Source organism: Cervus canadensis, chromosome 13 (genome assembly GCF_019320065.1).
Source record: "Cervus canadensis isolate Bull #8, Minnesota chromosome 13, ASM1932006v1, whole genome shotgun sequence".
Taxonomy (NCBI): Eukaryota; Metazoa; Chordata; class Mammalia; order Artiodactyla; family Cervidae; genus Cervus; species Cervus canadensis.
This window is the reverse complement of record NC_057398.1, coordinates 45,477,500-45,504,223: the sequence shown is the minus strand read 5'-3', so window position 1 is coordinate 45,504,223 and position 26,724 is coordinate 45,477,500. Positions and strand designations below refer to the sequence as shown.

The window sequence follows — 26,724 nt, the reverse complement described above, 5'->3', positions numbered from 1 at the left end:
CCATGCCTTTCAAATCTCTCAGTTTGTTTCCTGATGAACTAGTACCTAAGATGCTTACATCTTTTCCTTTCTTTCCTTGACTTACTCTCTTTATTCTAGTTTAAAGTTTTATCATATGAAAATTAGGATTGATGAATTAGAGCAGGTATTAGATGTAAAGAATGTAGAGAGAACAGCATCGAAACATGTATATTATCTAGGGTGAAACAGATCACCAGCCCAGGCTGGATGCATAAGACAAGTGCTCGGGCCTGGTGCACTGGGAAGACCCAGAGGAATCGGGTGGAGAGGGAGGTGGGAGGGGGGATCGGGATGGGGAATACATGTAAATCCATGGCTGATTCATGTCAATGTATGATAGAAACCACTACAGTGTTGTGAAGTAGTTAGCCTCCAACTGATAGAGGTGAATGGAAAAAAAAAAAGAAGAATGTAAAATCTTAACCATGTAATCAGGGGCTCAGATGAAATGGAATCACAAATAAACTTAATTTTGCAATCACACCGAAAGTGCCATGAAGAAGAAATACAAGTATTTCAAGACAGATTGATACTGGAAATATTAGCAGATAACTTTGAGTGCCGTAGGATTCTTTGACTTCGTAATTTTGACCAGCATGATTTCATGAAATTAAAGGTAACTGAAGATCGTTTGTTCCTTTTTATTTTTAAAAATCTTTTTTTTCATTTATTTATTTTAACTGGAGGCTAATTACTTTACACTATTGTGGTAGTTTTTGCCATACATTGACATGAATCTTTTCTTCAATAGTTTTTCACAGTTTTGAGTCTTGTTAGTGTCGTGAAGGAAATGATTTGACAATATTATTTCTTCATAGATTATATGTTTGAAAATGAGATGGTTTTTGAGGTAAGTATATCCATTGTATGTTCTATTGAGAGACACAAGATTCTGGGAGCATTAGCCTCTGTTAATCTTTATTTTGTTAGGAGTTAGAGCTATATAGACCAGAGATTATGTTGCAAAAAATTAATGTAAAATTAAAATAGCTGTTTCCTGCCCACAGATGATGAGGACGGTATGGACTGCATGGACAATGAGAGGCGGCCGCACTTCCCTCAATTTTCCTACTCTGCAAGTGGACGAGAATAAGTCTCTTTACTTCTGCTACTTCACTGTCATCTTAGGTTTATTACTGAAAATGATTCCTGGACATCACAGCAGTCCTAACTCTTACAAATGCAGGAGCACCTTCAGACATCCCAGACCAGTCCAAGGTCTTCACCCCTCGCCGCCTTTCACACACATGAGAATACACATATACGCAGACACACTCGACATTTTTGTTTTTGCATGAAATTGTATCTCAGTCTAAGGTCTCATGCTGTTGCTGCTACTGTCTTACTATTATAGCAACTTTAAGAGGTAATTTTACAATCCTTGAAAGTCATGAGCCCACCATTGTTCATTTGTGCACCAACTGTCATCTTTTGATCTTTTAATTTTTGTTTTTCCCTAACAGTGAAGGCTAAATGATTCTAGGTACATTTTTTAACTTTCTAGACGATAAATCAAAAACTAATTAGACTAAGAAGATTTAGTTTTTAATTCAGAACAAGCAACTGTGGAAGCGTGGTGATGTGCATATGCAGAATCTTAGTAAAGCATATCAGCTGAGTGCATAAAATAGGTATGTATCAGTAAGATCCGGCTGGAATTCATTAGGAAGCATTTGAGAGAAGGACTGAACAACTGTTAAGATAGACAGATACATTTGTAAATTTAAATTCCTGTTCAGTACTGCAGAGGAAGCCTGGTGCTCCACGTGGATGTCCAGATTTCGCAGGCTCTTATTGGCAAAGGAACATCCTTCTGCCAAGGAAGGAAGTGTGTGCACAGCAGAGTAGGTGACGTAAGGGTCTCTGACATGATTTGCACCAGAGAGCATTTTATTTCCCCTGTGCTTGGAAACCTCTTCCCCTTCCTGATACTATCACCTCTGATGGCTGAAGAATGTAGACAGGTGTAACGATCCTGTTTTTCACCAAAATCTGTACACCGAGGTGAACAGGTGTTCACCTCATTTGTTTCGATTTGTTTTACTTTCAGTTCTACGTGAAATAGCTTTTTCTCAGATGTTAAAACTTCGAATGTCCTTTTATGATTTTGTTTATATTGCAGTAGTATTTATTTTTTAGTGATGAGAACTGTATGTCATGTTAGCAAATGCAGCTCCAACTTACGTAAAATAGACTTACTGCAGTTTCTTTTGACCCATGTGCAAAGAATGTACACGCCAGTGAGACTCATGCACTTTTTCTCCTGTGTAAAAAAATTTTTGATGAGGCTCTGAAATTGTACATATAGATTAGAATTTGGCTTTGGGAGAAGAGATGCTGTCATTCAACCCCTTGGTGCTAAAAATGAGAAATCCTCAACTATCTATGCCAAGGGGTGGAAACAAATGGATGTTATATTTGCTATTTTGAGAATTGAAAGGTTATGATGGCCTGGCAACATAATATAATGAAGAAAACTGAGACCTGGATGATAAGAAATGGACTTTATTTTGCAAAATGAACACATCTCAAGTATTTACAAAGTGGGCAGTAAAGAATAAGGACCTGGTGTGTTTATTCTGATCATGGTACATTTATCACTGAATTAAGCCATCAGGGAGAAAAACAAAACAAAAAAGAACACCTCTGACTTTTCTTTTTCTGTATATACTCATGTCCTCAAATTCCAACATTTCTCACTGAAAGGGGACATGTATGCAAACCTCATCTTTCTCTTTCATTAATGATGATCTTCAGATTAAACCCTTTGGTGCTAGGAGCTGACATTTTCCAAAGCAACCTATGAAGTCCAGGGGGCAGGGGGCCCTTGTGGCAAGCTGGAGGCCTCCTGACTCCATGGAGCCATCGTGGAGATGTATTTTAGTTAAACTATCTGACAGCTCCCAAATGGAAGACTACAGCGTGCCGTAGTGTTATGATTGCATTGTATGAAAGAGCAAGTGACTTTCTAAGTGGGATGAATCATATTCATATGCAGATGTCTTAGCCTCTTGACGCTGGAAGTGTGGGTTTATAGACATGAAACCACTGCTGGCGGTGGGTGGACCACTGGGACTGACAGGGGGTTAAAGGGCATTTTACTAAGGCAGCTAAGACATATTCAGACATAGATTTTATCCTAATTTTTCATATCTCTATCTGAGTGAAGTTCATCCTTAGTACTGAGTAGGAAGTTACAGTCAATGGTAGTTCATTCTTACTTACACATATAGCTCAACTTTTTTTTTTTCCACTTGGAATTATGTTGAATGTTTCACTTTGACAAGGAAGTAGACTAGAAGGTATGTCCTGTAAGTTGTCTTGCATCCATTATATGAAAAAGAAACAGGCGAGAGGAAGAGAGGAAAGCTGAGGCTGGCTGGCATTCAGAACATTCATTTCTGCAGAGGGAAAGTATAATACCATACACTAGCACACAGATGGTTTTGGTTTTGGGTTGTTTGTTTTGTTTTTTTCCCCCCCAAATCTTAAGGTGATTTCCATGACCTTGGCCAAGGACACTTCCTATGGATTAATGACAGCATTGACTGTGCCCCAGGCTGGCCACTCTGCACGGCCCTCCGTCCCCAGCTGGTGCCTGGGGCACCCTCTGAGATGCCATTAGTGGCACACAGGGTGTTTTCTTGGCTTTGATTTTGAGAATCCCTTACTTTCATTCTCTGATCTCAGTCAGCTGACATGGAAGAACAGAGAGAAACAGAAACTGCGTGTAGAAGGAGATTCTAAAACTTCCCTCGTGTCTGCCCATAGCTGAAGTTTTGGATTCTGGCAGATGGAAAGGCCTGAACGTGGAGTCACTCTTTGGAATAGCGGGGGTTCAGGCTTTGCAGACTCATTCCTGTACCGACTTGCACGAAGTCTGCCTCTTGGCCGTAATGCAGCCATCTTGGAGGAAACCGGCCGTTTCTGCGTGGATTTCTGGCAGGGCTGCTCAGAGCTTTGCTTTCCACACTAACTCCATAGCATTATTCCAGTGTTTCCCATTTCCCATACCCGATCTCCAGCTTCTCAAAGCTGACTGTTCTTGCAGGGGCCACTTGCTTCTCTTAGAGTCCATAGTAAGGGCCTTCCTTACTAACTGCAGGGTCTTTCTATTACACGTCAGTGTACACACTTCGCTGCTACTGTTTGTACTGTCTACAGTAGAATTTCCTTATCTTGCTCCTGGTAGTGCATTACAGGCAAGCATGAAATGTAAAGTATTTATTTAAATAAAAAGAAAAACCTCTAAATTGGTAATTGAATTACCTCCCTGTAGCTTTATAGTTTGTGACATTTCTTGACCTTGCTAGTTCTTTCATTAGATCGGCACAAGATCTAGTCATCTGGTTAAGGATTTTAAGCAGACGCAACTACGAACCCAAGAAACTGTATTTACTCTTACTGTTGGTCATACTAAAACTGTTTCTTTCCTTAAGTATATGACCCACAAGGATGTGAAATAACTACAAGAAACTGTTTTTGTACACTGTACATCCTTAGTATTTTTACACGTATATGATAGGGACGCACATTATTTTCCTTCGTACAGACAGCTTAAATAAAGCACTATGTCAATCTGCTACTTCTCTGTTTATTGTTGTTGGATGTGGTTCTGTAATCTCAGAAAATTAAATATCCTTCTTTTCTGAAAAGATTTAATAGGTCCACCTGGTATTACTGCATTCTAGGAAACAGGAAAGTATGTAAATTTCTTGTAGCTCGAAAAACACACAGGGTTGTTTTACTACTTCAATAAAATGGCAATAGTGCAACTGTACAAAAGGGCTGCTTCCAAAGGGGGGATGCTGACTTCTCAGCAGTGGGTCTAGAAGAGATCTGTGAAGCTGGAGATTGATCTTTGTGGAGATTTGTTAAGCCCTAATAGTCCTCACATCAGGTGGTTTGAACCCAGAATTCTTAAGGAGTGTAGCTCATCAGCAGTGTCTTCCTGATTATGTGTTGCTCTGCATACTTCCTTTCTTAAGAGTATATTTTTAAAACTTCATGGCAGATTAACCAACATAGAAATGGATAATAGATGGGTAGGATGGTTGGACTACAGTCTGATTTACCTAGGGTCATTTTGGATGGGGCCTTTTTCTGATTTTACCTCATAAACCTACTATTGATGAACCTTGGCTTTGCTCCTGTGACTAAGCCAGATAGAGGAACGGCTTTGGGACCAGAGTTGGTCAAGCATGTATGTGTGTGTCACACAGCCAAACGGAGGGCATTCTAACACGTGCTCTTCTCTCAAAACCACTGGGGTTGACAGATCCAGGAGGCTTACATACAGTGACCTCTATAATTCTTTAAAGGTGCTATATTTTTAGAATATTGTATAATTTATTTACTGTCCCTGAAATAGAATTAGGGACAATTAATATATCTTACGTGACAACCTTGATGTCTAGCACAGTTGATGAAATCAAGAAAACTTCTGAATCTGAATAGAAGTTCTGTTCTTTCAGGCTTGAACCTTGTCCATGCTCAAGAGACTCGGATGGTCTTTGCGGGTGTATCATCCCACCGCCTCTGGAGCCTATGATGGTGATGTGATGACGATGATGATAGGTCTGTGCCAGGGAGAACGGCCCGAGGTTAGGGACTGGTCCCGACTGCAGCCTTGCCCTCAGTGTTCCTTGTCATCCTCAAGGACAACATAACACTTTCAGTGCCCATTTGTATTACTTTGAAGCATTCGAGGGCTTAATTGTGTATAGTAGAAATACTATTTTAAACTAAAATAATGATCTGTGTACAGATGTTTGATAGAACTTAAGTAAATTTTGTAATTTCACTGAGTACGTTTTTAGGCTCCTCTCAGTTACTCATATTGAAGGAAAAACATGACACCACCAAGCCAAAGATGCTTTTTGTCTGTTTTTGTCGTTAGCAGAGTGGAGAGGATAATGCTTAGTGCTTCCTGGTGTCTTCTGATTGTGCACAAGTGAGCACGATGATAAACAGTGGAGTCTGATGAGATGTTGATCACAAGTAATTAAAGTTGAAGGGTAATATGTATAGATCACCAAGAGGGAAAGAAACATGGATGGTAGGAAAAAGGTTTGGTCCTTAATACCCTTTAGCCTAGTTAAAAAATATGTGCCTTTTTTTGGTGTGTTTTTTTCATCACTACAAGATATAAAGGAAACATTTCAATTCGAGTCTTCAAAAATTTCATTTATTGAAATTCGTATGTGTAACAGAGCATACAAATGAGCAGATATAAAAACATAATAACTTCAAGCCTTTTCTGAAAACATACACCAGGAGGTCTCCTCATCTAGTGTCAGACTTCAGCTCCAGCCCGTCCGTCCTGCAGGGACCGCTTGGCAATGAATGTGGCGATGACGACGCAGCCCACCGCAGTCTGAGGTGGGGTCCATTGGGAAGGTCGCGGTGCATTGTGGCATATTACGTACAAATCAGATGAATGTAAATATCTCTTTGTAAATCATTTATTTCACTCTGTTTCATCCAGGTCAGCAATCAGATTGTGGCATGCTGGGTAACTGGAAAAAAATGATAATAAAAAGTAAGTTTAAATAGATCATGTTCTTCAATGTGATTTGTCTTCTTGCTGGTTTAGTGACCTCTTTCCAAGTTTTTGGAGGAAATTCTTTTGCAAAAACATATAGTTGTATGTAACCAATTGTATGAAAAGTCTATAGGTGTATAAGGTGAACTCTTATTTTAATGTTTTAAATTTGAAATCAAGCTATATTCCAGACATGTATGTGTCTGAAGACAGAAAACAGCCAAAGACCCATCTCTTCCCCTGTGAACAGGAGAAAGGAGACATGGATTTGTGCCAGGAACTGTTTACTGAAAACTGCTCAGAATTAGAGTAAAACTAGACCAAAAAAAGAAAAAAGAAAACCAGGATGTAGACTCAGTGTCCCTAAGAAATTCCTGGTGAAGTGATACAAGCTAACACCTCCAAATGTTTAAATGCAGTGTGTTTTATCACATATAAAGGCATTTTCATACGGACACCACCTCCCACATGCTGGAAGAGGGAACTTGGTAGATGTGGTCTCTTGGTTTTAAACAGGAATAAATGTTTCAAAACTAGCTCAGGAGAATTGGGTTGAGGGATTCACAGGTTAGTGAAGTACTGAATACTGCTGCCTGTCCTGGCTGAGGTGGCTGTTGAGATCAGCTTAAACCATGTCAGGAACCACTGGAGATGGTTAATGCTGTGCAGGACACTTCTCAGGAAACTGCTGTGCTCTGTGTGGGAAGACGACTTGCCCTCTAGGAGCGTGAGGTCACCAGGATGACAGGGACTAGACAGAGGGCTAAAGTGATAACTACCAAATCCCAGTTTTCACTTCAAGAGACAAATGGGAAGGTAATGCAGGGATCTGGGCCCATCTGGTCTCTGTTTGGCTGGGTGAGAGTCGTCTTCAAGAAAAGCAAGTGGGCTCTACACTCCCCAGCAAAGATTGCCTGTGCTGAACAGGGCTCCTGTCTCCCCAGCTTAAGCCACTATTACTTGTGGAGGATTTCCAAGATAGGACAGTGAGTGAAACCAAATCAGTTTGCACAAGAAAAATATGAAAATTAGTCGGTTGCCTTTTTTAAAAAATGAGAAGATGTTTACTTGTCAAGTAGATTTCCCAGTGTGAGACACTCGTGATTTTCTTATGAGCAAGTCTGAGTTTTGACACGGTGATTACTCTCAGGTGTGCACCCCCAATCACACACAGCGGGAGGCCCCAGGCATGGTGAGGAAGCATGTGGGGTCTGTACGTGGCTCTCTGGGGGCTGGGGAGGTGGACGGGCCCTCTTCTGTGGTGCCCACGGGGCCCTGGAGTGCCACAGGGAGGCCAGGGAGCCCCAGAGCCCTGCCGTTGCAGAAAGTGTGCCCCTGTTGGCATCAAACACGTGATCTCCATGAGCCGACTGGCCTTCTGGTCCTGACGGAAATGATCAGTGAATGAAGGGCTTGAATGGCCCACCTGTCTCCTAGCTGGGCAGACTGCTTGCCCACCATGTTCTCTGGAGAAGGTGGCTTACTTTCTAATTTTAGAGATTCGAGGACATCTTTGACTACAAGGATAAGTATAAACCACAATAGACACATTTAAAAAAAAAATTTCCACTTGAGGTGGAAAACACAACACCTATAACGTGAACAACACAGGACAGTAAAGACCTTAAGTAGAAGGGAACCATGTTGCAGAATTTTTTTAAACCCAGGCTCCAGGAAACAGGTATTTCTCACACAAGTCTCTTCAGGAACCTGGCCCATTCCTGCTAGTGCTCCTGCAGGGGTCAACCTGAGATTCCTGGGAGCAATCAAAGGTTTTTTTCTTTGGTTTGGTTTGGCAAAGCTTTTATATCACAGAACTTCCTGTTCATTGCCTGATGCATCACGAGCACTCAGCAAATGTGACTGAATGAATAATTTACCCTATAACGTCATTGTCCTCCTGCTAACCAGCTCTGGTGTCACCCTCAGGTGGCTGAATCTTTAGTAAAGAATGTTACTTGGTTCTTCCCCGTAACCGTGAGCATGTCCAGAGAGAAAGAAGCTTTAGTTACTGCCAACATCTGGCTCTGCCCTGCTTGGCTCAGATGGTAAAGAATCTGCCTGCAATGCAGGAGACCCGGGTTTGAACCCTGGGTTGGGGAGATCCCCTGGAGAAGGAAATGGCAACCCACTCCAGTATCCTTGCCTGGAGAATTCTGTGGACAGAAGAGCCCTACAGTACATGGGGTCACAAAAAGTTGGGTACAACTGAACAACTAACACTACACTACTAACATCTACTCATCTGCCATCACTTAGGACGTCAGCCGTGCCTAGTTCCAGAAAGGTGTCTCATCATCCACACCACAGTGGTCATGGTCTGGCTGTATGTGGGACACAGCCAGTGTGAACTGTGGCTGGGGCCCTCAGCCACCCTCTTCCCATCACTGTGCCTGCAGACTTGTCACCAAGGCCCCTCGCCATGGCCTGTGGATGGTGTGGCCACACCTGCAGTTCGTGGCTGCTCCGAGGAGGGCGGAGGGCTGACAGCCCCCCTGGCAGCTGCTCCTCTGAAGGGTTGTCCACAGATGACATAAATGCTCCCCAACTGCAAGCCCAGTATCCCTGACTCGTTTTCTTTTTAAACACTAACGGAGCCTTCTCTTCACAAACCCTGACTTGTGCGTCTAATTTTTTACTGAAGTTTAACTTAATTCAGAGTTTAAAAAATGAGTCTCTCTGGGTGATCTGAACTGTTCCCCAAGCAACCACACCTGGGGTCCAACCCAGCCTTCTCTGTTTTTTCCCCAAGCCTGTGGCCCAGGGACACTGCGGCACCAGCGAGGCCTCACGGGGATGCTCAGACCTGGCCTGCCCCGTGTTTCCATCTGTCTCTTCTCTACGCGTCTCGACCTGGCCTCTTTCTTACCAGCCCCTTCAAGTGGAATATCTCCCTTCCTAGCTCCCTCCTTTGCTCATGTGTACATCTTCTGTCTCTGTTTGACCAGGATTAAAAAAAAAAAAATGAACCTGTTCCTCAGGCCTCTGGCAGAAGAGCATCTATTTTTAACTCAAGAGGACAGAATCCCTCCCCCAGCCTCCATGGCGGGTATTTCAGAGCTCGGCCTCAGCTGACAGAGCTCCAGGGAAGCCTCCAGTACCTGCCTCCTGCTGCCCCCACTTCGGGAGCCAGGCCACAGCTCTGTAGCTGCTCAGCTGGGGCCCAGCTCCAAGGCGCTGCCTGGGAGAGAAGACCCCTACCTCCCCCTTCTGTGCAGCCCAAGGCCCAGGGAATGAACATCAGTCTCTGGAAGTTCGTTCTGCCCATTCACTTCCCAGCTCTATTCACGCCACCTCTCTGGGCCTGATTTTTCCACCTGTGCAGAAAGATGTTACGTGATTTCTCCAAGTGGCCCTTCAAGCCTACAGTGACCTCAGTGCCACCCTGGTGGATGCTCTCTGCTGGGCTCTGGGAATGCAGACAGCTCCCTTTTAAAAGGAAGCTGGTTCTATTACTGATTTTTTTTTTTTAACCAGAAATTGACTGATGAACTGATGTGGAAGCTAAAAACTTAACTGAAGTGGTCCAGAACTGAGATTTGAACCCAGGCAGTTTGACCTCAAAGTCCAGGCTCTTTTTAATGCTATTCCAACCAACTTAGTGAAACAGCCACCAAGTTTGGTGTTTGTGGGATTAAGCAGCAGTCAAATATATCAGGCAACCTGGACTATGTAAGCCATGTGACCTATGGATGGTCATTAACTTGTCCTCCCCAGTCCTTCTGTGGAACTCTGGAAATGCGGCTCAGACGTGACCACTGACCTGTTAGAAGGCAGTTCTCCGCCAGCACAGGGCTCACGGTCGCGGACTCCAGGTCAAGAGGGGCCTGCCTCTGCCCTGCACAAGTCACCGAAGCTCTGGATGAACTGCCTCCCCCTCCGGCTGGCGCAGCTGCCAAATGGGCCGGAGTTCACAGCAAGGTCGCCGCAGACCCTCATTTTGTTCTTCCCCCATGGCTGCCCGGCTGGGCCCCAGACAATGAAAGCTCTGTGGCAGTCAGAGTTCAAGCTCCATTTTCCCTGAACTCTGGAGCCTGGGTTTGCCACCTCCAGGCAAAGAACTGGAAAAGAACTGCAGAAGCCAGAAGACAGCACCGGTAGAGACAGGACAGACCTTCTTGCAGAAAGAAGGTGAACACAGTGATTCCTTAGCTTCCTGGAAAACAGCACCTCTATGTGGACTTCAGACTTGAGACATGGGGGGAAGGCAGAGGACCCCATGCACAGACAGGAGTGGTCAGGTGGGCGGACCCACTAGCCAATGACTGGCATCTGCTCACCATCTCTTCCCCAGAGCACACTCCAACACATACAACGGTTCTTGCCACAGTCCACGGGATCCCGACTTTGTCATCTTCCAGCTTTCTTGAATCCCATGAGTCACGAGAAACTTCCCGGGCACATGGGCAGGGGTCTGTGTTTTGTACGAACCGTGTTTCCATGGTAAATAGATTTTTAAGAATTTCCCAAAGGACAGACAGTGTCACCAACAGCAGAGAGTGGAGCCTCTGGCTGCCTCATGTTTGAAAGCGTTAAAAATAAAGACAACATTGACATTTGGGGTTGTAATGTGACGGAATTACAGTCTTTTAAAGGCAAGAACCACTTATCTACACTACATGTAATATTCAGTGTTTTGTTCACTTGTCTAATTGGATTAAAATATTTAGCTCCCTTTAAAATCTTGATTGTGAATTTATATTGCAAAATGTAATGTCTGACTCGGGAAGCAATAAGTGGAGCAAATGTATCTGCAGCAATGTTAAATTCAATGTATTTTTCTTCCATAAGTCTTATTCTGAAATTATTCACTCTTGGACAAAGTGAACTGTTAGCAGAAGAGCAAGTTTGGCTTCAATAAAGCTGTATGCACTTTTCAATATTAATTACACGCAGGGCCTTCAGTTGAAAAAAAGAAAAAGTTAAACTATGCTATTTGAGTTGCTTGAGGAAGCTTCCCTGAGGGTCACAAGACCCCTATGTTAGAAATGTGGCACCAGGGGGTCTTACGTCATTCTTTTACAACACTCAGGCAGCAGGGAGTTAATGACATTTTAGCTGCATATGTTCAAGTTTATTTAAAAAAATATGCAAGTCACTTCGGTTGACAGTGTCTTGTACACAGTTTTGAAAGAATCAGGGCAAACTTTAACAGAGTCAGTTTTTATTTGAAAAATATTTTCTGGGAATGTATCAGTGTTTATTTTTGAGACTGACAATTCGGGTGAAAATCAGGATAAAAACAAAAAAACAACAATTTGGTTGAAATCAAATTGTTTGTTTTCATCTATTTAGAATTCTTTCCAAAAAAATCTTGGTTCAGGAGGAGGCTTTTTAATTTATTTTATTCAGTGTATTTGCTGTTCTATCAAGCACCATCTGTCCTGCAGGTAGCTAGCTTCGTGGAAGTGCTGATTTAACTGGGTGAAGCCCCCCCGGGCTCAGGGAAGGCCCACCACAGACTCTGTGGACACCTCCAAGTCTCTGCCGGGTGACCCTCCGGCTTGGTTTGCAGGCACTCAAGGGAGCCGAGCGGCTCTCACTGGAGCTCACATTTCGAGGCTCCCCCCTCCCTTTCCTTCAGGTCACAAACGGGCCTTCCCTCCCTTTGTCATCATCTGTTGTCTTTGTTTCTTGTGCTTGTTTTCAGCTCTTTTTATGAATCCTTTGGTGTAGAGAGATAATGTCCGTGATTTTGAATATAATCACATATGTCTGCTGGATCCATACACAAGTTTAAATCAAATTAGAAAGGAAATTCACTGCCAAAAATGCTCAAAAGTCATAGGGCCAACTGATTAATCACCCATCAGTCAGCTTCAGATGCTGTTTTCTAAACTGTGTAAGTGACGCATCTAAAGGGACTACAAAGACATCTCTCCCAGACTGAACACTGAGGATGGAGTCAAGCAGTCTGTTGGGACAGAGCTATCAGAGAATGCATATCGGCTGAAACCATACCCACCACCAGAGAAAGATACAAATAAAATAATCTTGGTATAAATGACATCCTCTAAGTGGACAGATAATTTCCATCCTCTCCCATCTCTCAGATGCAATTCTCCCCAAGAAAAGACTCTAATTTCCTTACCAGCTGGAGCCACCCTTCCTGGCCAGATGTTAGAGCTCCAGGCCCTGGGTCACAGACCTCTGACCCAGCTCCCAGCTGTCAGCCCTTGCCAAAACTCCTCTGGGACCCAAGTTCCACATACTAGACATCCCCCCAACCCCAAACAAGCCAGCCCTCTACTGTCCCTGAAAAGAACAGAAGAGAATCGTGTTTGCAGTGTAAAGCTGGGTTAGTGTTTTCACATCTCTTATTTCTCCCGGAGAACTAACATAGCATTTCATGATGTTTTAAAAGCTATTTTTCCAGAAGTTTTTTTCTCCTAAGAGTGAAGCAGGAGATTCATAAAGCCATTGTTTTTCATCAGTCCTAAACTAAGAACAAGTCAGAAAAGCAGCCTTGAACTTGGTGATCAGCAGACTGAACCACGTCCATTGGGTAAGCCACAGGGCCGGCCTAGCTCTTGCTGGACTGGCCACCACAGGTCAGCAGCCTTTCAGGGGATATAGGAACTCTCACGGCCAAAAAATGTCACAGTGGCAGTTAGGACTGTGACCATTGGCCAGGCGTGTTGTGCATGTTTCAGAAGTTAAGTAGAAACAATTTAGAATAATAAAGCCTTCTGAACAGGCTAGATGTTTCCTGTCGGAGGCCACAGGCCAACCCGGACTTGTCATCTGCTTCAGAGCACGGGACTGAGGCACAGGAGCAAATTGGAGGGATGTGACTCAGCTTTAGAGCAGCTGCCCAGGCCAGAAAATAGCCATTCTCTTGTGAGAATTCAATGGATTGAGATTTTTAGAGGCTGACGTGCAAAATTAACTTATTGTGCTTAATTCATCCAGGCTGGGAAAATGGAAGCCTTTAGCTAAACCACCCTGAAACCAGAGATAAACCAGAGGACTCTCTGGGAGAAGGGTGGGTGTGGAGTTGGTGTGTCTGGTCACCCCAGAACCCTCAGGAGGCAGCAAGCACCCTCTGAATATCTGCTGTGGGCAAACAGCATCCTCAAGGCCTCATCAGAAGCTAAACGCAACAGTTCAAGTTTATTTTGGGGCAAAAATAGGTCTCAACACCACACTCGGGTACAAAGAGTAGGCCTTTGATTTAGAGAGTAGAAACCTGCCTGGGCTCCTGCCTCGTCTTTGAACACCAATACTTGCTACTGAAAGCAAACATTTTCTTGACCAAATTTCCTTTGTCATGTCCACAATTAAAATAACTCCAAATGTAAAATCTGAATCTGGAAAGATCCCTTTACAGACGAGCCAGATGGGCCAGTATCAGATAGCATAGGATGTCAAATCATTTCTGTTGCTTCAGGCAAGGGGGGAAGAAAAAAGCTTTGCTGATTTTTCTGAAGAATTTTGAGGTTTTAGGTTTATCTTTTTTCTTTTCTTAAAATGCATTTTACAAAAATTTCACACAATCCATTTGGCAATTATTGGGTTTTTTAAAGCCCCAGATGAGGTTTCTAAGCATCCAGGATCCGTGTTAAGTTCTAAGTGGACTGTAAGGTAGGCAGATGGGGAGTTAAAAGGCAAACCCCAGAGGATAACGATCTGGCCCAGAGTGGAGAGGAGGCTGCCACATGCTTGGAACTTGTGTGCAAGACTCTCCACAACCCACATTCTGAAGTCCTTCTCGGCTCTCAGCGGCTGGGAGCTCCACTGATGCCCTGAGTTCCGCCAGCCTTCTGGAGGCCCAGTGGCCCCAACCTTTGGCTGGCACCACCCAGGCCCCCCACTTCGAGGGCCACCCAGTGCTCCCCCAACCCCACCTTGAGGACCTGCCCAGAAAGCTGAGTTCTGGTCGTGGTCGGGCCACACAAGTGCAAGATGAGGTACCTGGGCACGTCGGAGGAGCTGGGTGACAGGAGTGCACGTCGTTCCATGGCTGCTACCCCACAGGATCTCTGCCGGACCTGTGCTTCTCCCGGGACCTTCTCCAGTTTGAGGAAGAGAAAGGAAAAGAAAAACCCTGACATTTCTTCCGCCTGCAATATACCAGACAGCCTGCCACACACCTCACAGCTGCCCTCATTTATTTTCCAGTGTCCCTCTGAGTTAGGCTGGTATGGTACCCACTTTGCAGATGTGGACACTGAGGCTTAGAAGAGACTTCAACTTGTTCAGGCCCTAGTGACGTGGATACATCCTGGGCTCATCCTCTGTTCTTTCTGCCTCCCAGCACTTTCAGAGGCTCTCAATCCCTAGTGTCTTCCAGAATTATCCAAACAGCTTGTTAAGCTGCAGATTCCTGGGCCCTGCTCCCAGAGATGCTGTCTGGTGTGTGTGAGGAGAGGCCCTGGGACCCATGTTCCTTTATTTATAGGTTGACAAGCATCCTGGATGACTGTGACTGTAGGGCGTGTAGAGCAGCCTCTTGGGAGCAGACAGTGCAGGTGTGTCTCCAGCCCAGGGCCTGAGCTCAGGGACTGGTTCCTGGGGGTGCTCACTCACTCTCTGTGGAACCACTGAGGACTTTGCAGAGGGGTCTGGTGGGCTGAGTGGGAAAAATCACTCAGAGGACAGTGGCTCCTCAATACCCTGCCCAGAAATGGTATGGTAAGGGTAAGGTAATACCCAGAAAGGGTATTTGGGCTCATGGTCATTTTGGAAATAGAATGAGACGACTTCTCATCATTTTCATTTCCAGATGCATTTTTCTCATTAATCATTCCGAGCACTTGCTGCGTGGAGTCCCCCAGGCACTCGTGGAGCACCTGGGCGCACTCCTGATCAGAGGCTGAGGCCTCGGCCAGCCCATGGACCACCTCCTCATCCTAACTGACTACTCAATGGGGTAAAAAGCCCAGCCTCTTAGACAGGAAGACAAGCAATGTAGGAAAAGAAGGTTTCATTCAATCCTCCAACTTTATTGTCCCTGCTGCTGGCCACAGACCTAACCTGAGCAGGGGAAGTCTGGATCACGGAGTCAGACTTCAGCTCTATTTTCAGTGTCCCTACTTGCTAGCTATATGCGCTTGTTTGAGTCTCAGTTTCCCTATCTGTAAGACAGAGACAATAATCAATCTTGCAGGTGTGTTCAAGGATAGGGGGAGTTAATGTGTGTTATCTAGGTAACATTCCCACACCCTCTGCAAGCACTCCAGACATTAGCTCAATTACCAGCTGCTTTAAAACAAGACTCCTACATTCTGTTCACAAGGACTCCCCTAATTGGGAGCATGCCTTTCCTCCACCAATTCAAACTACACACACCCTCCAGGGGCAGTTCAAAGCCCATCTCCTCCAGAAAGGCTCCTGACCACTGCAGCCCCCCACTCTCCCACCTCCTGCTCCCCTCAGCGGGGGTGCCCTCACGGTGCTGCCCTGTCTGGCTTGGTGCTTCACTGTGGGTCTGCTTTCCTGTGCAAACTTTAGCTCCTGAAAAAGGACAGATTTAGGGCTCACACTTCCCTTCACTGGGCCCAGAACAGTCTTCAGGGTCTCCCTCCCAGCTTATTCGCTAACCCATGTGACCCCTGGGAATTTCAGCCTAGTAAGACGAATGGAGAGAGTAGCATGGAAGCATATACACCACCACATGTGAAAGAGATAGCCAATGGGAATTAGCTGGATGACTTGGGGAACTCAAACCGAGGTTCTGTAACAACCTAGAGGTGTGGGAAAGGGTGGGAGGTAGGAGGAAGGTTCAAGAGGGAAGGGACATATGTGTAGTTAGTGTTAGTCGCTCAATCGTGTCCAGCTCTTTTGCGACCCCATGGACTGTAGCCTTCCAGGCTCCTCTGTCCATGGAGTTCTCCAGGCAAGAATACTGGAGTGGGTAGCCATTCTCTTCTCCGGGGCGGGGCTTCCCAACCCAGGGATTGAACCCAGGTCTCCTGCATTGCAGATTTTTTTTTTTTTTAACCATCTGAGCCAGCAGGGAAGTCCAGTATACATATGTATACTTACGGTTAATTCATGCCGATTTATGGCAGAAACCAAAGCAATATTGTAAAACAATTATCCTCCCATTAAAAATAAATTTTTTAAAAAGGGATAAGGAAAACACCATGTGCACCCCAGTGTGTTCCCTGGTGGGTGAGGTGCCATGCACGGTACCTGGGATCTCAGGTGTCCCACCTCTTCCGACAGGCTCTGTCTCTCCAGCAGAAGCTGGTTCTGCTTGTTGAGGAGCTGCACCAGCTGCTGGGCCGTGGCCTGGCTGTGCTGGTCTAGCTGCTTCAGCCTGGAGAAAGATCCACCCCAGAATTAGAGACGGGTTCTGAGGACTGGGGGCAAAAACTTCCACTTGCTCCCTGTATTCCCCTGCTCTGGGCGTGGGAGGGACGCCCCTGACAGTGGACAAGCTGGAGGTCAGATGCACCTGGATGCCCTCCTTCAGGGGAATGGAATTGTATCAAATGTGAAAGGGAATTGCCAGTCTTTTCAGTGAGTTGTTATTTAGGGAGCACACAGATAAAACTGAAGAAAAACTCAAACCTTAAACTCACAGAGCTCAAAGAAGAGGGGGCCTGAGTGCCTCCATTGTTCAGCGGGAAACGTCTCTGGCAAGCTGGAGCAGACGGCCGGCCCCGGCTGGGGATGTGGGTGAGGGAAGGCGGAAACACTGAACTAAGGGTTTTCCATTATTAATCACTCAGTCAATCACGAGCTCCGGCATCGCTGACCAGATGTCTTTAAAGATCCTATATTTGTCATTCTGCTGATGGACTCTCCTTTCCAGACTTGCTAATTCACTCAAACTATTATCCACATTTGTCCAAAGACAGCTTCCTACAACCAATAGCACACTCACCCGTGGAAATGTAGGCCTCGGATTAAATTTAGACTTGAACAACTACCGAGAACTGGTCTGTGAAGAAGTTGGGTAGATCATATGCCCTTCCTCACGGTCTTCATGGACCAAAAGCACCAGCAGTGAAATTAAGTTCTATTTTCATAAGAAAACTCCAGGCTACATATCCCACATTGAGTCAAGAAATTAAAAGTCTGTTTTGCAGACACTGGGCTCAACCCGCCGTCAGTTCAAGCTCTCCGACGGCCACATTTTGTGGGGAGGGGGCGGGGGCGGGGAGCTTTGAGCACAACTGAACATCTGTGAGGACAGACATTCAGGACTCCGGGAGCGGTGGGCAGACTTGTTTGCTAAAAGTGACTCAGCATCTGGAGACAGGTAAACCTAAAACTGCACCCTGGGAAACCTAACAGTGGTCTAGTACTTCACACACTGGCCTCAGATTCCTCTGCCTCCTGCAACCCTCCTCACTTCCCAGGTGGCACCTACTGCCTGACCCGCCCCCTTCTCGAGCTCCGGGCGGTTGTTCAAGCTGCCCCACCAGGCACACTTACTGCACCCCAGTCCACACCCCTGCACTCTCCTAAGAACACTCTGAGCTCCGGGTTTCAGTCACACCTGGTTTTCTACCACCCCTCCTCCAAATTCTACATTGCAAGGATGACAGGTCTGAACTGGAGATACTGGGGCAGGCGTCTAGCAGGCACTGCACATGCTCTCCCAGTAGGAGTCAGCTCTGACCATGCCCACAAGCCTATGCACCACCCCCTGCCCATGGCTGCTTCTGGAGAGAGCAAGGACCAAGGACAAGGCTTAGTTCTTCCTTCCTGTGTTTGTAGCTGCCTAGGACCAGGTTCCCCTGATGGCTCAGATGGTAAAGAAACTGCCTGCAGTGGAGGAGACCCAGGTTTGATCCCTGGGTCATGAAGATCCTTTGGAGAAGGAAATGACAACCCACTCCAGTATTCTTGCCTGGAGAATCCCATGGATAGAGGAGCCTGGCAGGCTGCAGTCTATAGGGTCACAAAGAGTCAGATACAACTGAGCAACTAACACACAAAATGCTTAAAAGGGGCTTTCCAGGTGGCATTAGTGGTAAAGAACCCACCTGCCAAGGCAGGAGATGTAAGAGATGTGGGTTTGATCCTGGGGTTGGGAAGATCCCCTGGAGGAGGGCATGGCAACCCACTCTAGTCAGTATTCTTGCCTGGAGAATCCCATGGACAGAGGAGCCTGGAGGGCTACAGACCATAGGATTGCAAAGAGTCAGACATGACTGAAGCGAGTTAGCAAGCACGCACACAGGACCAGGTTTGGGCTTCCCTGGTGGGTCAGATGGAAAAGAATCCACCTGCAGTGCAGGCGACCTGGGTTTGATCCCTGGGTTGGGAAGATCCCCTGGAGAAGGGAATGGCTACCCACTCCAGTATTCTTGCCTGGAGAATCCCATGGACAGAGGAGCCTGGCAGCCTACAGTCTATGGGGTCGCAAAGAGTCAGACACGACTGAGCAACTAACACTTTCACCTTCACTTTAGGACCAGGTTCAGGGTCTCCCTCGCCCAGAGCCTGGGCGACAGTCTGGTCCTGTCCATCCATGTATGAGCACTTTCTTGCATCTGTACTGTATAAATTACAATACCCACCTCCCTTGTACCCATTACTCTCCCCCTAATATGGGAGGAGAGAAAAATAAGTTCCCATGGCATTGCAGCTTTGGAAAGCCCAATCTGCCTCTACTGCCACTGACCATGCTGTTTATGTGGAGGAATTTTTCCTTAGAACAGAGTCTCCAAACTACCCCATTGGCATCAGACCAAACCACAGTTTTCCTCTATAGCATCCTCAGCATGGAGAGGCTTGGAGAAGCAAGGACATTCCAGGGAGCAGAGAAGTCAGGCCAGCTGGCTTCAGGGGGTGGGGAGCCTGGGGAAGGGAGGAACTATGCCCAGGCTCCTCCAGCAGCTGATCTGAGTAGTGACTCTGCTTTCAGCCCTGGAGTGGGTACCGCTGAAGATACAGAGATGTTGAGAACAGCCTGGAGTGGGTACCGCTGAAGATACAGAGATGTTGAGAACAGCCTTTTCCCTTAAGAAGCAAACAATCTAATGCTTTGACATTTAAATCAAGCAAGCAAAAAAATCCTCATTTGCAGTGAAGCTCTGTAAACCACCAGATGTAGGTGACCTTCCCCTTCCAATCAAGTCTCGGGTGTAGAGAGCGCCGCAGACTAACAGTTACTGAGGTAGTAGCCCATTGGCGTCACGTTTGCTTAGAACAAATCAAACAGAAACATGTGACAAGTAGATGATACCATCAAGGCTTAAGGTCAAGAAAGGTCCAGGAGTGGCCACCCTCCATGAGGGAGCACTCCTTGCTCTGTGAATTGATCAATGAGTTAATATTTGGGCTAACAGATGGGTTTGGTGTGCGGTTTTGGGCTCCTGAAAAGAGTGGCTGCCTGATCCAGGGCTCTGGGATCAGCCAAAGCCTGTTTTCACAACATAAACAGCCAGCCATGGGCTGGCCACACCACTCACTGCCAGAAATGGGATTGGTTCCTGCCTAGACCCTCCTCCAAAGGAGCCCTCAGAAGAACCTAGATGAGGCTCAGCTGGCCGTGTTCTGCAAACTGTGGGCCTTGGATCCCTGCAGCAGTTATACCCAAGAGCTCAGGCCCCACCTAGACCAGATCAATCAAGTCCCAGCTGTGAGCTTTGCATCAGCATGAAACCAGCTGCCCAGGGTTTTCCTGCAGGAAAGTGAAAGTGTTAGTCACTCAGTCACATCCGACTCTTTGTGACCCCAAGGACTGTAGCCCACCAGGCTCCTCTGTCCGTGGAATTCTCCAGTCAAGAATACAGGAGTGGGTTGCTATTTCCTTCTCCAGGGGATCTTCCCAACCTAGGGATTGAACGTGGGTCTCCCACATTGCAGGCAGACTCTTTACTGACTGAACCTCCAGGGAAGACCTTCCGTCCTGCAGAAGCACAACTGATAAAAGGAGTAAGACCTGTGGGAAAGTCCTGCCTTCCCTCCAGGAGGCTGAAGCCTCACTAGCTTCACAGCTGAAGAGCCAAGGATGGATTTACTGTGACTCAACTTGAACTCCTCTAAGGAGGCCCTTTAAAAAGTATGCTCCCTCTTTTTTCAGAGTCAGCCTCTACCATGCCACTTTACTACACCGATAAAGTCAATCACAAACTCAGAAAAAGTAAAACCAACAAAACCCAAACTCACATTTGTTGGGAAAAAAAAAAAAGCTACAATCCAGATTTTACATAAAAAGGACTTGTTAAGGAAATATATTAATATTTCAATGGTAGCCCTCTCAAGGGCTATTTTGAATTATTGGGAAAACAGATTTTTTTTTTTAATTGAATAGTTCTTTTTTGTAACTGCTCTCCCCAAACACTATACAACCCAGCCTACACTATTCACGAATGCTTTATTACTGTCAGTTAGAAGAGATTTCTTGGGGTGTCCGATTGGCACATACACTATCTTTTATTTTCTGTGGTGGTTGCTGCTCTCATTTTTGTTGTTCTAAGTTCACGTCTTCATCCAGTCACAGCTGCAGCCACCACCACTAACAGCAGCTAACATTTGCTGAGCCTCTCAGCTCATCGCCCCATTAAAGCTCACTACAGTTCTAAGAGGTATGGCCAGGATTATCATCCCATTTTACAGGTGAGAAAACTGAAACTGACAGGTTCAATGAACTTGCACGACGTCACACAGCAAATAAATGGCAGGCTCCGGAGGCAAAGCTAGGCCGAGTGCAGGTGTTCTTAACCATCAGTAAAGGCTGGTTAATTCAGTGAGTTAACTCAGCAAACCAACCAACCCTTGGTAAACGGTTCTCATGACGTCAAGTTACAAAAAATTCCTCGCCTTAGGAGTTTCCCTACTAACTTTGGAGACAAAACAGGTGCTGCACTGAGAGGACCACCAAGGCATAAAAGCTACAGGGTCAATAGGGCAAGTGTGAGATCCAGGAAGGCTTGTGCCTACTCAGGAGAAAGACCAGCATCATCACCATCGTCTACTGAGTGCTCACTGTCTGCTAAGTGTTATTATTTATTAACTTCTTAGTGCTCTGACAACTTCAAGAAACAGGAACTGTTGTTATCCCCACTTTACGGATGAGGAAACTGAGTTATATAGGACTAGTCCAAGGTTACTTGGATAGGATATAGGATATAGCACTATGTCAGGATATAGTCCTGGATATAGGACAGGAAATGGGGCCAGTTCAAGGTCACTCAGCTGGCAAGTTGGGATGTGCAAAGATGAACGGTGTTGGTCTGGCAGGGGCCAGGGCAGGGCCTTCCACCTGGGAGGTGGTGCTGCAAAGACAAGGGTGGGCAGTGTGGCTTGACCAGAGGCTGCTCAGAGGGAGGGAATGCTGGACCCAGTAACGCTCTGACCCAAACTAACAAATACTGATGCTGTTCTTCAGACAACGGCATTGCCATTTACCAAAGGAGAATGGGAGGAGGCGCAGGGCCAGGGTGAGGTCCTGTGAGACACCCACTCACCCACCCAGCCGGGGTTCAGCGTGGGGTCTGAGGAAGGGTCCGGCTGGATCTTTAGCTGTGCCAATCAAACCCACCGAGAGGTGAGGCCATGAACGTGCTGGGAAAGCCTGGTGTTCAAGTTTGTTAAAGGATCATCATCCCATTCTACAGATGAGAAAACTGAAAATGACAGGGTTCAATTAACTTGCACAAAGTCACGCAGGGAATAAGTGGTAGAGCATGGAGGCAAAGTTTGGCCGAGTACAGGTGTTCTTAACCACCATTAGTGGTTGGTTAATTCAGTGAGTTGACTCAGCAAACCAACCAATCTCATGATGTCAAGAGTTAGAATAGGTTGGGCCTGCTGTACTGCCTACTGGCCAAGAACCTCTGCTGCAGAGAGAGGAAACACGGCCCGGGTCTTGGGGAACAGCCGCCTGTCAAGGCTGGGGGCAGGGAGCCAGAGGACACTGACGGGTGATGGGAATGAGGATGAAGGCTGGGAGATGGGAGAGGCGCCCAGGAGGGGCACGGCAGCTGGTAAGTGTCCCCTCCCTTCAGTAGGAGGCTGTGGCAGAAGCTGATTACAGGCACGGGAGAGCGGTGATTACCCTAGACAGGGGCTTGGCTGAGCGCAAGGTGGCAAGAGTGCGAGCTGGGGATGGAGAGGCTTGAGCCGGCGGGCGGGATGTGCTGGAGGAGAGAAAAGACATCTTAACACAAAGGGAGCTGGGCTTTTGGAGGCAGGAAGGCACCCGGGGAAGCAGGTGGCCCTCCTCCTGGAGGCAGAGGAAGCAAGCAAGGTGAGCCTGAGCCTGAGAGGCCTGCTCGGTGGCCTCCTTATTCCACCCCAGGTAAGAGCTGAGAGAAGAGGCAGCTCAACGGGAGATCTCTGAAGGGCGGGGGAGCTGGTCGTGGCAGGGTCACCCGAAGGGGTGCCTCCTCAGGTGGACACAGGCCTCCTGGTCTGCCCTCTGGATGATCTCACCCCCTCTCCAGCCTCTGGGGTCAGCGGCCCCCAGGCACCCTTCTGCTCCTTCCACCTACAAGCTTCGGGCCCCCTCTGCCTGGACTAGGACTCCTCAAAGTCCTCAAAGGACTTTGATCTCAAAGGGCTGGAAATGACTTGTTTTCAATGTTCAGGTCTCAGCATAATTGTCCTTCTGAGAGTTTGCAATTTCATGTTCTGTTTAGGCCCCTTGTTTTGAGCCATTCCCTCTACCAGGCGTGGAGTAATTAAAGGAGAGAGGGGGGCTGCCCTCAGGGACCTGTGGAGGAGCCTTTCAGCCAGAAGCCCCTCCTGCAAGGAGAAGCCAACAGCTTGCCAACCACGCAGAGGTTTTATACAGCAGGCAGGAGAGTGGAACTTTCAGCTTTCCAAGCTCAGTCCCTAGGTTGGATGTTCCCTTTTTAAGGTTTGGCCTTTCCAGGTGCCTCAGTGGTAAGGAATCCACCTGCAGTACAGGAGACATGGGTTCAACCCCTGGTAGGGAAGATCCCCTGAAGAAGGAAATGGCTGCTGCTGCTGCTAAGTCACTTCAGTCGTGTCCGACCCTGTGCAACCCCATAGACGGCAGCCCACCAGGCTCCCCCGTCCGTGGGATTCTCAAGGCAAGAACACTGGAGTGGGTTGCCATTTCCTACTCCAATGTGTGAAAGTAAAAAGGGAAAGTGAAGTCGCTCAGTCATGTCCGACTCATAGCGACCCGATGGACTGCAGCCTACCAGGCTCCTCCGTCTATGGGATTTTCCAGGCAAGAGTACTGGAGTGGGGTGCCATTGCCTTCTCCAAGGAAATGGCAACCCACTCCAATAGGGGTTGCCATTGGACCACAAGGAAGGACACTTCCAGGCTACTCTGCGCCCAGGCCAGGGCCACCATCCTGATCTCAGGTACAAGGTCCATTTCCTCAAGGACCTGTCACCACTGGGCAGACTGGGGCCTCTCGGAGGAGAAGAGCAGTTGTGCCCACGCTGGAGTAGCGTGCTCAGCACACCTGCCTGTGCAAAGGCTCCCCGGGAATTTCTGGCAGGGGGTGGGGGTGGGGGGTGAGGGCGATGGGGGAGGGGCCACAGTTGGGCTTCCCAGGTGGCGCTAGTGGTAAAGAACCTGCCTGCCAATGCAGGGGACGTAAGAGATGAGGATTTGAACCCTGGGTAGGGAAGATCCCTGGAGGAGGGCATGGCAACCCACTCCAGTATTCTTGCCTGGAGAATCCCATGGACAAAGGAGCCTGGTAGGCTACTGTCCCTAGGGTCGCAAAAAATCAGACATGACTAAGAGACTTAGCCTGCATATTGCAGGGGCAAGAGTTATGATGGGAACAAGAAGGCCCAGGATGCAGATACAATGAAAGGAGACTGGGACATGAGCTAGGCCCAAGCATGCTTCTATTGGTCCAACAGTGATGCTCTCTGCCACACCCTGCAGGCATGATCAGAACCAACATTCAAAAAAAAAAAAAATATGCACGACTTTAAGATAAGATGGAGCAAGTGGTGAAATACAAAACAACTTTATGGAGCTGAGTGGGCTGGGAAAAATATCTTATGCAAAACAGAAGCAGTGCAAGCTGCCAGCTCTGGTCCTGTGCTTCAGACACTCATTTGCTATGAATACTGTGAAAGCAAGTGAATACATATATTTAAATTTTTGTATGTTGTATGTGATACATACAAAATATATGCAGTGTCTAAATAAGTTATGAGGCATAATAATCAAATGAACACTTGTGAACACGGTGCCAGTGCTGCGGGGCCACTCCCTACATATTTTTCTCCAGCCCAGCTCTCTGCTTACCTCAGAGGTGGCCAGTAACTTCATGCATGCATGTTCTTTCATCAGAGGTTGTAGTTTAACTCAACATTTAACCTGGGAGCTCCCTCCAAACTGCAGTGGGTGGTTTTTTGTTTGTTTGTTTGTTTTCGGTGGTGGTCATGGTAAAATGTCTTTTGTCCTGAAATGTTTTCAGACCAGAGATAAGTATTTTCAAAATGCTCAGACCCGCAGTTTCCCTGGGAGAGGGGCTTCCTCATGTAAATGAAGAGCAAATTTTCAACTAACATATGAATTTCAAAGGTGCACGTACTGTGACTGTAAAATGTGACTCAGTTCTCTACTCTTCCCAGTTGTTGTTCAGTCATTGTCTTGTCTGGCTCTTTGTGACCCCATGGACTGTAGCCCACCAGGCTTCTCGGTAAATGGAATTTTTCAGGCAGGAACACTGGAGTGGGTTGCCATTTCCTTCTCCAGGTGATCTTCCCAACCCAGGGACTGAACTCATGTCTCCTGCATTGGCAGGAGGATTCTTTACAACTGAGCCACCTGGGAAGCCCCAATAGAGTGCTCTAATATTTACTGTACTCAAGGAATACTGTACTCATTAGCTAAATTAATTCTCATAACAATCCTACACAGTATGCATTATTATCATCTGTATTTTGTGCATGAGAAAAGCAAGGCACAGTAAAGTTAGTCATTTGCCCAAGTTCAGACAACCAGAGGGCTTCCCTCATAGCTCAGTTGGCAAAGAATCTGCCTGCAGTACAGGAGACCCGGGTTCGATTCCTGAGTTGGGAAGATCCCCTGGAGAAGGAAATGGCAACCCATTCCAGTATTCTTGCCTGGAGAATCCCAGGGACAGAGGAGTCTAGAAGGCTACAGTCCATGGGGGTCACAAGAGTTGGACATGACTTAGTGACTAAACCACCACCACCAGACAACCAGAAGTGGGCAGAGTCAGGATTAACGAGCCACAAATGACATGTTCTTCCCTCTGTGCCCCTCTCACATGGAGGAGACCGCCCCGCGTCACTTGCCTCTGAGTCTTCCTTGCCTTCTTCCTCTCTGCCCATGTTGATTCTGATCAGTCCCTAAACCTAAATCCCTCTACAGCTTGTTCTATCTCATGCAGCTTATCCCCACTTACTACAGTCATTGCTGGTCTGCCTCTCCCACTGAACAATGAGTACTTTCAAGGACAGGAACAGGATCTTATTCAGCTCTCCAACTCTAGCACTTAGCAAGGTGCTGGATACATGTGTCAGAAGCAAACCACTTACCAGTAGAAAATGTTTATGCCAAATATAATAACTGTAATTTCATCTACAGTGTGAGTACACTTTAATATTCAATAACTTTGTTGCTTCAAAAACATAACATGTAAAACAAATAATTTTAGGTATGCTATTGAAATTTGTCACTTAAAGGAATCCTAGAAGAGATAAATGAGTACTGCACTTGGAAACAGGAGGCATGGGTTCAAAATCCCATCACAAACTACCTATTTTACTTGGGCATGTAAAATAGGCTTGTCCTCTCTCAACCTCAGGTTCTCCACTTTTAAAACTGAGCAAGGAATACCTCCTGATCTCCTGAATCACAAACACTGAGGATGCAGCCAAGCAATATATGTTTTAATAAGCCTTCTGGGTGATTCTGATCAATTCTCAAGTTTAAGAACCACGGGTATGCTATAATTCACAGTATCAGTCACATACAAAATGACTTCTTCTGGAGAATAACTTTTTTGTGTGAGGCTCCAATTTAATCATCAAAGCAGCCCATGTATAAGTGAAAACTATCCTAGTCTACTCCTAAGTTTTGCTGTCAGTCATACAAACTTAAGCAAATCGTGTGATCACTTTGGATCTCAATTTCCTCACATATGTAATGACAGAATAAGCTAGAAATAGATCAGCAAACTTCACACCACAGGCCAAATTCAGCCTGGTCCACTGTCTGTTTTTGTACAGCCTGTACGTTAAGAATATTTTTAATATACATTTTTAAATGACTGAAAAAAA

The 26,724-nt window shown here is 46.4% G+C and overlaps 2 protein-coding genes across 13 annotated transcripts in view; one reads left to right on the top strand and one right to left on the bottom strand.

The window, feature by feature from the left end:
* Positions 1-6,577, top strand: part of AKT3 (AKT serine/threonine kinase 3) — a 272,836-nt gene extending 266,259 nt beyond the window's left edge. For all 3 annotated transcript variants that reach the window (XM_043486077.1, XM_043486076.1, XM_043486079.1), the window contains one exon: positions 1,029-6,577. In XM_043486077.1, the coding sequence (XP_043342012.1) occupies positions 1,029-1,114 (86 nt within the window). In that variant the 3' untranslated portion in view covers positions 1,115-6,577. The remainder of the gene's footprint in view (positions 1-1,028) is intronic.
* Positions 6,187-26,724, bottom strand: part of SDCCAG8 (SHH signaling and ciliogenesis regulator SDCCAG8) — a 247,112-nt gene continuing 226,574 nt past the window's right edge. For 3 of the 10 annotated variants that reach the window (XM_043486065.1, XM_043486073.1, XM_043486072.1), the window contains 3 exons: positions 16,703-16,829; positions 14,480-14,577; positions 6,187-6,539 (listed from right to left, as the gene is read on the bottom strand). In XM_043486065.1, the coding sequence (XP_043342000.1) occupies positions 6,491-6,539; positions 14,480-14,577; positions 16,703-16,829 (274 nt within the window). In that variant the 3' untranslated portion in view covers positions 6,187-6,490. Of the gene's footprint in view, positions 6,540-14,479; positions 14,578-16,696; positions 16,830-24,718; positions 24,876-26,724 lie in introns of those variants that run through there. The other 7 variants (XM_043486071.1, XM_043486075.1, XM_043486066.1 and 4 more) reach the window with 6 other exon arrangements.